General features: G+C 37.2%; 1 protein-coding gene across 15 annotated transcripts in view; it reads right to left on the reverse strand.

Moving 5' to 3' along the window:
• The window catches only part of SYBU (syntabulin), a 118,062-nt gene that overhangs the window by 41,257 nt on the left and 61,781 nt on the right, over positions 1-15,024 (reverse strand). For all 15 annotated transcript variants that reach the window (XM_025394298.1, XM_025394297.1, XM_025394291.1 and 12 more), the window contains one exon: positions 3,824-4,021. In XM_025394298.1, the coding sequence (XP_025250083.1) occupies positions 3,824-4,021 (198 nt within the window). The remainder of the gene's footprint in view (positions 1-3,823; positions 4,022-15,024) is intronic.

Here is a 15,024-nt window from a genome sequence, read left to right on the forward strand (position 1 = left end):
TCCTTCCTGAGGTGAACAGCAGTGTTCCAGAATCTAGAGCAAGAGACCTAAAATTAAATGGGCTTAGGTTACTTAATGTTAAAGAGTCCCTGAGCCTCTGTATAAGAGCCACTAATTGCTTGCTATTTTAATAAATTGGTATTGTTATTAATGAGTTGACTTATTTTTTAAAAAGTAGAGCATGCATCAAGAGTTGAAGATCCGTTTTGGCTGAGAGGAGATGGTCGCTTGGGGCTATGGAGGAGGCAGGACATTTTAACCTGAGAGCAGTATCCTCTTGTGTTTTAACAGATTATGTCTCTGGATTCTATAAATTTCAGAGTCATCTAGGGGCCTCGCTTCCAGGATTTCCTCTCTTCATATTTATGAGACTGACAGTTTTTCTGCTAAAAGTTCAGAGAACTATAGGTCATGGTGCAGATTTTTGTCAAAGAACTTACTGTGCAGAATTGGGTCACACTCAAAAAAGTTGTAGCAACCTTTTCAGTGATGACATTAGAAATTTTAAGCGACCAAAAAAATAAGCTTTAAGGACCCCTTTACCTTGGTTAAATATGAATAAATAAAAAGATCACCAGCTAAAAACTGCTCGGGTGATATTTATGCCTCTGAGCAATTATATTAGAAGCAGTTGACAAAGTTGACAAAAGTGGTTGTTTGAGGCTTTGGCTTTGGGGAAGGGTCATTGAACTAGGATTCATAAATGCTAACAAATGAGATCCATGAACCCCCTGATACGGTATGTGATATTTTGTGCATATGGACACTCTTCTGGAGTATGGGTGCCTAGTTTTAATGATTCTCAACGATCCATGAATCAAAACAGCATTAAGAAAAACTGTTTTTGTTTTCTTTCCTTCCTTCCATCCTGTTATCCTTCCTTTATTCCTTGTAATATTTTTTTTTTTTTTTTTTTGAGACAGAGTCTCTCTGTTGCCCAGGCTGGAGTGCAGTGACATGATCTCGGCTCACTGCAACCTCCGCCTCCAGGGTTCAAGCGATTCTCCTGCCTCAGCCTCCTGAGTAGCTGGGATTACAGGTGCACACCACCATGCCTGGCTAATTTTTGTAATTTTAGTAGAGATGCGGTTTCACCACATTGGCCAAGCTGGTCTTGAACTCCTGACCTCCTGATATACCCGCCTCGGCCTCCCAAAGTACTGGGATTATAGGCGTGAGCCACCACGCCTGGCCTATTCCCTTTAATTTCTTCATGAAGATGGAGAGTCATAATACTTCTCATCAAGATGAGTGGCTGATCTTTAGCAAATGAGTATTTTCTACAGGATTAGGGAAATGTTCAGTGTGAGTTCTGTATATATACACAGAGTTTTAAGTATTTTGTTAACATATAATTATTATGATTATTGAAACAAGGAAGGGCCATGATAATATTAATTCTCATATAGATGTAGTTTGTTCTTACTGTGCCATACTTGTCTACTGTTTTACTGTTTCCTTTTATTGCCATCACCATAAAATGTTTTGGGAATGAGGTGGTGGGGGTAGGATGAGGATAACAAAACTAAAATCATTAAGGTTATGTTCAAACCCTACAATAGCTTCACGATGAAACATACTTTTTTTTTTTTTTCAATCTATGAAGCTGACATTCTTTCCTACATCATTTTATCTTTTGAATCCCATAGCCTACCTTTGCTGTTGAGGTGGACAAATGTTGACTGAGTCCCTAATGTGCACTAGAGCCTGTGTTCTGGGAATGCAAAAGATGATGGGAGGGCCGGGCACAGAGGCTCATGCCTGTAATCCCAGCACTTTGGGAGGCTGAGGCGGGCAGATCATTTGAGGTCAGGAATTTGAGACCAGTCTGACCAAAATGGGGAAACACCATCTCTACTAAAAAAAAAAAAAAAAGAAAAAAAGAAAAAATTAGTCAGGCATGGTGGCGCTTGCCTGTAGTCCCAGCTACTTGGGAGGCTGAGGCAGGAGAATCCGTTGAACCTGGGAGGTGGAGGTTGCAGTGAGCCGAAATCGTGCCAATGCACTCGTCTGGGCAACAGAGTGAGACTCTGTCTCAAAAAATAAAATAAAATAAAATAAAAACGTATGAAGTACTGATGCACACTACATGGGTGAACATTGTAAACATTATTCTAAGGGAAAGAAGCCATGTACAAAAGCCCCCATATTGTATAATTCCATTTGTTTGAGATGTTGACAATCGGCAAATAGAGGCGGAGAGTAGGTTAGTGCTTTTCAGGGACTGGGGAAAGGGGGAACAGAGTGCTGATGGACTTGGGGTTTCTTTTTGGGAGTGATACAAACTTTTTAGAATTAGTAAATGGTGATGTTTGCACAATAGTTTGAATAGACTAAAAACTATTGAATTGTACACTTTATAGGGTGAGTTTTATGGTATATGAATCATATCTCAATTTTTCAAAAAGGCAGTTGAGCTAAGGGAGACAGTCCTGGCCCTTGGGTACACAAGGTAATTGTTTTATTTATTGGCTAAAATTTCATGACATTCTTTAACTCACTGTCTCTTTCTTAAATATCAAGGGTACTCAACACCCTTTGTATCATCCCCATCTTTCTCATGTATAGGCTGTCTTTCCTTCTTCATTGTGTAGCATTCCTTTTCTTTTACATGTTATTCCAAAGTGGGAGACTATTAACGAATTCATTACAACTAACGTTTATCAGGCACCACTAGGAAACAGGGGATTTCTTTTTCACAGTTTAAGTTTTCCTTGGTGACAAAAAGACCTAATATTTGGCTGACAAAAGCAAGATGAAGAATAATTCATTATGATGTATTGCGTACATCAACGACTCAGGAAGAACAGAAGCAGAAAGAGATGCTAGCATCCTATGGAAGAGGACACAGGGCCAGGCCTTGGCCTCATCACAATAAACCATCTGTAGCTCCTTGCACAATAACGTCAGCACCAAAAAAACAAAAAGCAAAAAAACAAAAAAACAAACAAACAAACAAAAACTTAGAAGACAAATGTAAGAAACGAGGACTCATGCAAGCCAGTAATCTGTCTTTTCAGCTTGTAAATACGAATAACATAACTGTGACGGTTAAAGAGAATAATGCAATATAGAGGATACCTCCCAATGACGATGAACACATCCTTTTACTTTAAAGTTATCACTTCAGCTTCTCTAAAACTATCTTTGTTTATCTACTGCATGTATATTTCTGAGATACAAAGTATTCATTTACATAGTGCAGACTCTAAGAATTGACCTTTTCTGATGCTGCTGGCATTTCATTCACTGCAGTAATGACCTCCATTTCATCTTATAGCTTCTAATATTTTGTAATTATTGAACATTTATGGGTGTATATACATATCACATTCATATTTAAATCTCTAAAAGAAAAGACTATAACTAAGTTAGCAAGTATGCCCAGCTCTACATATTTGCATCAAGATAATGCCCAGCTCTACAGAGATTTGCATCGAGATAACCTGTTCTCTTCACAGTTTGTGGTCACTTATGATAGTACTAACTAATTGCTTAGTATAATTGAATCCAGAATTGCTCATATAGTTTCAATGTTTGTTAAAACACCTAGCTTATATTTCTTCAACTTTTGTTTCTTTTCATAAAAAAAAACTCTTTATAATGAATACACATGTCACTGTAGGTCACTATAGTTACTCAGTTATTAAAAACCATTTCAGACAATAGTCCACTTTCTACCCTGCCTCCTTTCAAAATGATGCTTTGGATGCGGGGTGCAGTATTAGTGATCCCCAACTCGATATACAGGTGTCTAGTTTCAAACGTGAAACTTCTCCCATCACATTGTTCTAATGAAAGCATGGCGAGTAAGTTCACTGACCTGGTTTCACAAGGCCTGACTTTGATTCCTTCTTATATCGAGAGGACTGAATGTTTCCTTCACCAACCATTCCAATCGTGCATTTCTTTCTGGTGAAGTCTTCATCACTTCCAGGGCAAAAGCCAATGGGGCTGTTTCCAGCATCTGAGGGTGTCTTCACAGGAGACACTGACTGGCTGCTAGGACAGCCTGTGTCATCTAGAAGACAGGAATCAATAGGTGTTAATTGATGAGGAGGAAATCAATGATGACGATGAGAAGCCATGCGGTGCGCCACACACACACACACACACGTGCTCTCGCACACATCCACTCTGCTTATGAAGCCCAGGTTAACTGCTGTGGGGACTCTCCCTTCATGACGCTCCTTCATTTCTCCATATTTTCATACAAAACCTTTTTTTTTTTTTTTTTCCAGACAGTCTCGCTGTGTCACCGAGGCTGAAGTGCAGTGGTGCGATCTCAGTTCATTGCAACCTCCGCATCCCAGGTTCAAGCAATTCTTGTGCCTCAGCCTCCTAAGTAGCTGGGATTACAGATGTATGCCACCAGGCCCGGGTATTTTTTTGTGTATATTTTAGTACAGACAGCATTTCACCATGTTGGCCAGGCAGGTCTCAAACTCCTGGCCTCAAGCGTTCCACCTGCCTCGGCCTCCCAAAGTGCTGGGATTACAAGCATGAGCCACCACGCCTGCCCCCTTGTAAGCTTTTTGACACAAATATTTCTGTAACACTCATTTTGTCAAACATAAAGTCACATCTGTTTCAACACTTTATATAGTGTGTTTTTGGGTCATATGTGTCTATAGATTTTTGGAAGTGTTTAGCAATAAGAAGTTCACCAGAACAACTAGGATCTTTAGGGTGAACTCTTCAGAGTTTATGTCTGGAAGGTAAAGTTACTTGAATATTATTGACCACATCCAGTTTTGGATCACTTGACCCATCAGTTGGTTAACAGAGTTTGAAAGATAAGTCATCTGACTTCAGGGTTCAAAGAAGCAGAGAGAAGTGATCCTGTTTTATCATACACACACAACCAAAAATACATAAATCAGATATATTGCTGTCTGGAGTAAACTGGTAAGATGAAAATGATATTCAGATTAGAAACATTCCTTTAACTTTCAAGTAACAGATTATTACCAGGGTGATTATATTAAGTTAATATGCACGATAGGAAGTGACCTGTGTAGATGCTTATTATTGAAACAGGAAAGTCATACTGCTGACTCCTAGAAATGCTTTCCATATTTATTAAAGTACTTATGATAGTTGGTTAATTCATTTGTATTTTAATGAGCAGAACTGAATTGGACCTCAAAGTCAAATCAATATTACTTAAAAGATCATCTACTCAAACTGATCAATTAGTGGTAAATTTACATTACTAAATAATCTTTATTATATGAAGATGTTTTGACGCCAGAGTTACTTTAGTAACTCATTAGACAAAACAACAAATAAAGACATTTAGTACTAATAACTTTTCAGACATCTTGTGAATATTAAGGGAGCTAAAATAACATGCCATCTACCAATGGCTATCTTAAAACTCTACAGCTTAAATAAAGATAGAAACAGAATTAGGCCTGAATATAGAATCCATCTAAAGAAAGAATTACCATTACTTCATTTTTTGGACTTTATTTCATTTTTCAATTACAAAATATCCCAATTCCTGGAACAGAGTGAACTTGGCACTAATAAAATGACTTATTTCTCTCGATAATAGTGTTTTGACTTTTCGGTGTATTAGCAGATGCAGGACCTCTGTGGTCTGTTTCTGGAAGTGAATGGTTTTTAGTGTGCTACTCATGCCTGCAGTCTTTGGGCTCTTTTAAACATGCTGCGTTCTTCCTGAACTGAAGAAACTCTGGCCCTGAATGACAGGGTGATGAGAACCCTTCCTGGTGGCTGTTGCTCGGTTCTTTCATCATTCACTGCCCTTGCCTTTCCCTTACACTCACACACCCCAGGCTTCAACCCAAAGATATTTGAGCTCCTTTTTAAAGGTGCAAAGCTGTTAATTACTCAGACACAGATTCCAGCAATTTTACAAGGCACAACAGGTCTGCAAATGTCTCAGGAGAGCCTCTCTTAATTCCTATCCCAAAGCAGATAAATGAATGAAATCTAATCATTCAACATTCCCTGTTGTCTTTAACATTATTTCCTTATGAATCAGTTCCATAAATCACTTCTTTTGAAAGAGAGATGTCCCCACAAAATAAAAGTCTATGCTTCAGAGTGTGTACCCTAAAAAACTCAGTTTTCCTGAAAACTCTCAGACTCACAAGGATAAAATTAAACAATTTCCAGCATTGAGAAATGCTGTCAAAATTGTACCTTCAGTTCTATTACATTTTCTGCAGTTAAATGAGAAAGAATGTGTGCGCACCATGTTTTTAGTGCTATTCCTTTCAAGGATTAAGTGCTGGGGTCTGGTTAAAATTTGAGGACTGAAATTATTTAGAGTGGTGGCAGTGTGGAAGAGGTAGTAGCAATTTTTACCCTGGAGTGTGATACCTCACCTGTCATCAGTATTTACAGCCAGGATCTCCAGAAGCAGGGAAGGAACATCACACACCAGGGCCTGTCACGGGGACGGGGGAGGGATTGCATTGGGAGTTATACCTGATGTAAATGACAAGGTGATGGGTGCTGACGAGTTGATGGGTGCAGCACACCAACATGGCACAAGTATACATATGTAACAAACATGCACGTTATGCACATGTACCCTAGAACTTAAAGTATTTAAAAAAAAAAAAAAAAAACCTAAATAAATCCTGAACTTTGGATCCATCTTACAGGATTCAAATTACTACAAAAAATCTCTTAACTTTCTACTCTTGTGCTTCATATGGTGTATGTGGGGGGGAATAATAGGAATATAAGACATGGTCTTTCATTGGTTAAATGAATATGTATCAAGTCCTGGCACTGAGCCAGCCCACAGGCACTGTACCCAGGCCCCATCCTGGTGGAGTTTATAAAAAAGCCAAAAGGATCTGGGTACATGTCACTCACAATGCACAGTTCTTGTAAACTGGCAAGTCTGATAAAGTTAATCCATATCCAAGAAAATCTGTGGGTTATGTGGGAAGCCTGGGGCATTTGCCTGTTTTGTGCACCCGACACTAACAAAGGAATCTAGTTTCAGAAAGGGCAGGGCCATGAATTTTCCTACTACAGAGGGCACACTTGAGCTATGTGAAGTAAGACCCCAGCAAAGGCACAGAGCTTCATGTGCTAGGGAGTAATCTGAGGTATTTTTCTTTGTGCAACACGAAAGAAGTTATCTTTACAAGTCTTGTTTAGGGCTCCTTCTCTGTTCTCCCTCCTCCTTTCTTCCTCTTCATGGCCAGTTGCAAGCTGACCACCAGTTCAAATTAAGATAACACTCCTTTTCAAAATTCTATGAAAAATATTCTTAGTTCCAATTTATCTGAGATTTTTTTTCAAGACCTAAATGACTTCTGCTTCATTAAACAATGAAATAATTTAAGTATCTATCTACCACCTATCTATCTATTCTATCTATCTATCTATCTATCTATCTATCTATCAGATTTTTTTAAGACAGAGTCTCACTCTGTCGACTAGGCTGGAGTGCAGTGGTGTGATCTTGGCTCACTGCAGCTTCCACCTCCTGGGTTCAAGTGATTCTCCTGCCCCAGCCTCCCGAGTAGCTGGGATTACAAGCGTGTGCCACCACACTTAGCTAATTTTTGTATTTTTAGTAGAGATGTGGTTTCTCCATGTTGGCCAGGCTGGTCTTGAACTCCTGGCCTCAAGTGATCCGCCTGCCTCAGCCTCTCAAAGTGCTGGGATTATAGGTGTGAGCCAGCGTGCCTGGCCACATTTACTCTGAGATTCTAAGAATAGTAAAGCCAAGCTGATGTTCTTTTGTTGTTTAGATCTAATCTTACCATACTAAACTACATGTAGACCAAGCACATATTAAAGAGATTTATTAAACCTGTTTCAGTTAAACTATGTGAATGTGTCTTCTGTTTCCTGCTGCTGCCTAACTGCTGAATTTTCCTGTACAATCTATCGATTTATAAAGATAGATTTATAATTTTAGCTTTTATAAGTTATGTTAGTATAAAGAAATTATAGATTTCTTTATATGAATGATATAAAATTTCTAATGTGAGAAAACTCTAGGCAGGAAATTGCAGAAATACTGAATAATCTGCCCCCAAAGTGCAGGATGTTTCAAATTTCCAGAAGAATGACTGGCAAAACTATGAACATTTTAGTATGGTTTTGCCATAGGGAAGCTTTGCTCCAAGGTTTTAGGGAAGAAGATGTAGAAGACTGTTGGTCTATTAGAGAGAGAAGAATTTACATCACAGACATGTGTGTGTGCGCGCACACACACATACACACCCCTCTTACAGAGGGGGTGTATAAAACTCTTGCAGAGTTGAGTTTTTACATTTCTTTCTCCATTATTCGAGGTAAGTATAACTTTACTTAAAAAACATGGGACCACTTTACATGCTTTATACAGTGTGATCCATTTGAAAATATGGGGCAATTTCCTTCCAGGGGCTGCTATTTTAAATCCTCCTTAGACAGGTCCCGCATAGCCTCTGGTGGAACTCAGGTAAACATTACCCTCCTCAAGGCTACATCTAAATGATCACCTTCTAAGTAAAGGAGACTAATTTACATGTCTCCTTGATTTTATTAGAAATTGGTTCTTTTGTTGTTGTTCTTGTTCATTTGCTTAAAATTGGTGAACACACAGGATTAAGGGTAGTAGCAAGAATACTCACAGATCCAGGAATCTCAGAGGTTGTGGGCTATCTAAAGTACTGTTAAAAATATATGCCTGTGGAATGGAATAGTTTCCAAATTGTCATCAAGAAAATAAAAAACATGCCAAGTTCTATAAAGATAGATGGGAAAAACCAGCAACTATTACAATTTTGTAGCCTAGATGTTGTTAAAAAATGATGTTAAAAATCTGTATTTCCTCTCTCTTTACATTACAAGGTCTTTGAAATATAGGATATAGTTAATAATTATGCAATTACTTATAATTCTGAAAAATATGTGCCTAAGTACTTTAAAAATACTTTGAATCTCATTTTAAATGTACTTGCTAAATTAAATTAAATCTGTTGAGGTTGTTAAAATTTTAGCTTAACTTTTAAATTATAAAACATGTAATTCTCATTGTGTGAAATTTGAAGTACAGAAGAGTATAAAGAAGTAAAGAATAAAATAAAGACACACTATTCTCCTATAATTGTGTTACCCAGAAAAATATTTTCTGTTTGCTTTTTGTTTTATCCAATTTTCAACATATATTTTAGACAGTTTCATTATCTGTCATCGAAAATTTCTCCCTGGAACTTGCTAGGCTAGAAAGAAAGAAGCTATTAAAGACTAACGAGAACCAACGCAAAGGAGGCCTCATTGTTCAACAATGAAATAATTTGAGTACCAAAAAGAACAATAAATTCAAATGACTGATAATCACTGGATATATAAAAAAATCTGAGTTCATGGTCATATAAAAACACATTATGGAGATAGAGAAAGGCCCCTTTCACCCCCAAAATGCCTAAATCCCTGGAAATCAATGGAAATGATCTAAGGACCAATTCTTTATATTGAAAATTGGCAATTAAAAGGAAATAATTAGCATATATTTTTATTGTAAAAAGTGTTCCTATATAAACTGTATCTCAGTAGAACTGAAATCATTCATTGTTATTGGAAAGTTTGTCCTTACAAAAGCATTCTGGCTAATGAAAGCAGATGGAATAACAGAAATATAAAGTTGCTATTCTGCAACCTCGAATGAAATAATTGATTTAAGCAACAACCCGTAAAAGATAAAACCATTAGACAAAGTCTAATAGAGAGTTTACAGTGGAGGGATCAGGCCTTACCCAAATGTACCCATTGAGTCGTCTTCCCATCACCAACAGTGGGAAAACCCCTTTGACGGGATGTGAGATGAGGCATGCAGCACTCCCTATGAAGAATTCTTGACACACACAAACACACAATTGCCCCCAAATCCAATCAAGGCTTTAAAGCTAATAATGTTCACTTTATGAAATATATAGAAAACAGAATAATGAGTTAAATTAGAGATTGGCAAACTGCAGCCTGCAGGGCAAATTTGGTTCACTGCCTGTTTTTGTAAATAAATTGTTATTGGAACACAGCCATGCCCAACCCTTTATATATTGTCTATGGTGACTTTCAAGGCTACAATGGCAGAGAGTTGAATAATTGCAACAGAGGCTATCTAGCCAATGAAATAAAAAATATTTGCTATCTGGCCCTTTATAGAAAAAGTTTGTTGACTTCTGGGTTAAATGATACTACAGGGAAGCAAATAGGCACTTTTGAGGAAATCTGGGATATTTCATCATTCTCTGTCATACCAAGGAATTATGTTAATCATGTTAGAAAGTAAAAGGGCACTGTGATTATGTAAGAAAATGTGCTTTTTTAAAAAAAAAAAAAAAAGTTATGCATGCTGAGGTACGTTGGTAGACAAGAAATGACATGATGTCTGGAGATTTGCTTTAAAATGCTTCCACAAAGAAAAGAGAGACATAACAAATACAGGAATATCTTGCTATCATTTGATCTAGATAAGTGGGTAATAAGCACATGAGAGTTCACTGCACTGTTCTCTGTTGTTGAGTATGCTTTTTAAAAGTTTCAAAATATTTTATTTGATTTCTGGAAAGCATTATCCTAAAGGAGTACTGATTTAAAATAGACATAAACATCACTTTTAAAATGTGTTTGTTTATTTTCAGACAGAGTCTCACTCTGTTGCCCAGGCTGGAGTGCAGTGGAACAATCATATCTCGCTGCAGACTCCAATTCCTGGCTCATGCGATTATTCCACCTCAGCCTCCCTAGTAGCTGGAACTACAGGCTCAGGTCACTGTGTTCAGCTTGTTTTTATTTATATATTTTTTTAAGAGACAGAATCTTGCTTTGTTGGACAGGCTGGTCTCAAACTCCTGAACTTAAGTGGTCCTCCCACCTTGGCTCCCAAAATGCTGGGATTACAGGTGTGAGTCACTGCTCCCAGCCAAACACAGCAGTTTTAAAGACCAATGCTTCCTGTAGGAAGTATTAGTTTGTTTTAATTTTTCTCACTATTATTAAAATTGCTTTACTACACATTTTATAGATACATCCTTGGTCAAATCTTTGATGAGCTCACAAAATGTATGTCTAATGGAATTACTAAAACTTCCAAGAAGTTTGAGACAACTTATATTCCCATTATTGTATGAACATACTCCACTTATTAAATACCTGCCAATACTAAATATTATTTGCTTTTCATTTTTTAAGTTAATTAAAAATAAAATTTTGATGTCTTAATTTACATGTATTTAATTGTTTGTGAAGCTCAATGTCTTTGTATGTTCATTGACCTTTTAAATTTATTCTATGAATTGTTCAAATCCGTGATAATTTTTCTGTTTGGATGTTCAGGTTTTCTTACCAATCTGTAAGAACTCTTTATATATTAAAAGCATCAACCCTTTGTCATATTTCACTGTATATTGTTTGCTTTTGACTTTATAATGTTTTTGACATTCAAACCTTGCTCTATTCTGTCAAATCTCTCCATACGTTTCTTTGTGATTTCTTCCAATACTTTTATGCTTAGAATGTTCTTTTATTACTTAAAGATCAACTAAATATTTGCCTGTACTTTCTCCTAGATATTTATAGTTTCACTTTCATTTAAATTAAATCTATCTGGAATCCATTTTAAAATGTGGTATGAGGGTTAGATGCTAACTTTATTATTAATATTGTAATTTTAAGGAAGTCTACCACATTACTTTGCAATGCTTTTATGATGAAAATTTGAAAGCAACAAATACTTTTTGCATAATTCATTTATATATTTCAAAACATTAGATTGCCCAAAGTGTGTATGTATCATAAACTTTCCTGATAATTAAACAAAAATGCCTAAAAACCAGTGCCATCAAACACATTTGGTGGCAATTATGATGACCAAGTCCCTATTAAAATCTTCTAGCTGAGGCTGGCAGATCGCTTGAATCCAGGAGTTTGAGAACAGCCTAGGAAACATGGTGAAACCTAGTCTCTACAAAAAATACAAAAATTAGCTGGGCATAGTGGTGCATACCTGTAGTCCCAGAGGAGGTTGCAGTGAGCCACAATTGCACCACTGCACTCTAGCCTGGGTGTCCGAGTAAGACCCTGCCTCAGAAATAATCTTCTTACACCAATTACAGGTAAGAATAAAACACCAAGTTCAAAAAATTACAACTATTAATAAAATATGTCTTCAAAGTCCAAGAAGCATCTCTAAAACTGCGGGCTCCTTTTTGAATGTAGATCTCAGAGCCCACTGGCTTTCAAAGATGTTGAACTAAACAATTCCAGAAGACACTTAAAAATAACATCAATGGAAGAAAATATGATTTTGTGCCATAATGTTTTGAAACATTCACTTATGGTTTGATTCTGTTCGATGTTCAGTTGTATAATTATTTTTTGGGGGGAAGTTATTGCTAGTTTAAAGAAACATTATTTTAAACTATATGGAAATCTAGTTGATTCTCATGAACAATGGAAGCATTTACTGACTGCTTATTCATCCATTCAACAAATATTTATTGAATATCTACCATGTGTCAGACACTAACATAGCTCTTATTATGCTTATTGCTCCAGATACTGGCATTTTTGAAGATAGTTTAATGGAGATAGATAACATGTCACAACTTAAACTCATGATTAATATAAACCATGTGAAATTCTTATCACAAACCTTTCAGTGCATTTATAAGGCAAGAAGACTAACATTTATTAAGTACCTGTCATGTGGCAAATGCATTAATTATTATCATATAATTTTAATAATATGTTACTGTTGGAAAATGGAGGCTCAGAGAGGTTAAAAATTTCATGGGCCCAGAGCTGCTGGGCAATTGACTCAGGATTGAAAGTCAGGTTTGTCTGACAAAGTGCCTGTTTGCTCACCACCATAAGCTAGCTGTTTTCTAAAGTTTTCAACTTATGTTTGTTCCAAGAGGAAACATCAGCAATTCTGGGAATGCCCAAATTAAAAACAGACAAAGGAAGCTGTTAGAAAGAACTCATCCCATAATAAACAGCCCACAGAAATTGGAGGCAAGAAACTCTTTCTAGTTGTTTCCAGTATTCCTGCCTCAACACATGTAGCCATATAAAATGTGTGCCATTTTGATAATTTTGAATTCTAGGTTTTCAATAGCACACATTGAATTTCTATTCCTTCACTCAATTTTAGCATCTTTTTGTAGTGAGAACTCAGAGATCTACAGAGCTCTAAAATCTGCTTCAGTATTATACAACATGTCACTCACCAGTGGCTGATGTTGAAGTGTATACATCTCATCCTTTCATCCACTTATTTTTTTCTACAAATAATTATTGATTCCCTACGTGTGTCAGGTATTGTTCTAGATATTAGGGAGGTAATGCTGAGTGAGACACTAAGATCCTTGTTCTTAACAAGTTCACATTCTAGTGATGAGGAGAAACAGTTAATAAGTTAAAAAAAATACATAAAAAGATATTTTGGGGCCAGGTGAGGTAGTGATAGCTCATGCCTGTAATTGCAGCACTTTGGGAGGCCATAGTGGGAGGATAGCTTGAGCCAGGACTTTGAGATCAGCCTTAGAAATGCAGGGAAACCACATCTCTCTTTTTTTTTTTTTTTCTGAGACAGGGTCTCACTCTGTCACCCACGCTGGAGTGTAGTGATCAGGGCTCACTGCAGCCCCCGTCTTCTGGGCTCAGGTGATTCTCCCACCTCAGGCTCCCATGTAACTGGGACCAAAGGTGTGTGCCACAACAGCCAGCTAATTTTTTCTTTTTCTTTTTCTTTTTTTGTAAATGGGATCTCACTATGTTGCCCAGGCTGGTCTCCAACTCCTGGGCTTAAGTGATCCTTCCACCTTGGCCTTTCAAAGTCCTGGGATTATAGGCATGAGCCATTGCACCCAGCCAGAGACCCTCATATCTACAAAAAAAAAAAAAAAAAAAAAATTAAAGCTAGCTGGTCATGTCTATAGTCCCAACTGCGCAAGAGACTGAAGTGGGAGGACTGCTCAAACCCAGGAGGTCAAGGCTGCAGTGAGCTGAGGTCATGCCACTGCACTGCAGCCTGGGAGACAGAGTGACATCCATCTCAAAAAAAAAAAAAAGATATTTGGGATTTACTGTTAATGAAGTATACCCGATGATATTATTTAGACTAGGTGGGAGGTGGGAAGCTACTTCATTACATGTATTGTCATACAAGGCTCCTGAAGAGGTCATTTGACTCTAAACCAAAAAAATGAGAAGGAAATAATCACACAAAAGGCAGAGAAAACAAGGAAAAGAATTCCAGGTACAGAGAATAAGTACAAAAAGCTCTGAGATAGGCAGGAATATGGTGCATTAAGGAAACCAAAAAGAAGAAGAGCGGTGGGGAGAGAATGATGATGCGGCCAAAGGGATGCAGCAGCCCAAGTAGTGAAAAATTTTAGGTCAGTTATCTTGACTTTCATCGGAAGTGCAACAGAAACTGCAGTGTGCACTACGCATGAGATAACAAAAATTTAGCCTGTGCTTATAATGGAGAACAGACTGAATCAGTGATAATATATCTAGCTAATATTTACTAAGTGCCTATTAACTACCAAGCACTGTTCTAAACACTTTACTTCTAAACACTGTTCTTAAACACGTCTTAACTAACTTAATCTAATATCCCTCCGAGATAGGCAATGTTGTCATCCTGATTGGCAGGGGTCATACAAAACTAGCACTAGTGTTTATGCCACCTGTCCAAGCTTATAATCAGTAAGTGACAGAGTTGTAGTATGAATCCAGACAAGCTAACATCAGAGCCTCTTTGTTAACCACTATGTTGCATGGCTCCTTTAAGAATGAAAGGAGAGAAGCAAATAAACCCATTTGGAGGCCACTACCATAGTAGAAATGAGAGGTAACAATGGCTTGACTCAAGTGGTAGTAGTGAAAATTGAGAAAAGTAGACATGTTTGAGATAAATTTGGAAAAATAATTGAAAGCATTTATTTATAGTAATGAAAAATGGGAAAGGATTAAGAATGTCTTCTAGGTTTTTTTCCTAAACAAGTAGGTACATGGCAGTCATTT

This window comes from Theropithecus gelada, chromosome 8 (genome assembly GCF_003255815.1).
Source record: "Theropithecus gelada isolate Dixy chromosome 8, Tgel_1.0, whole genome shotgun sequence".
NCBI lineage: Eukaryota > Metazoa > Chordata > Mammalia > Primates > Cercopithecidae > Theropithecus > Theropithecus gelada.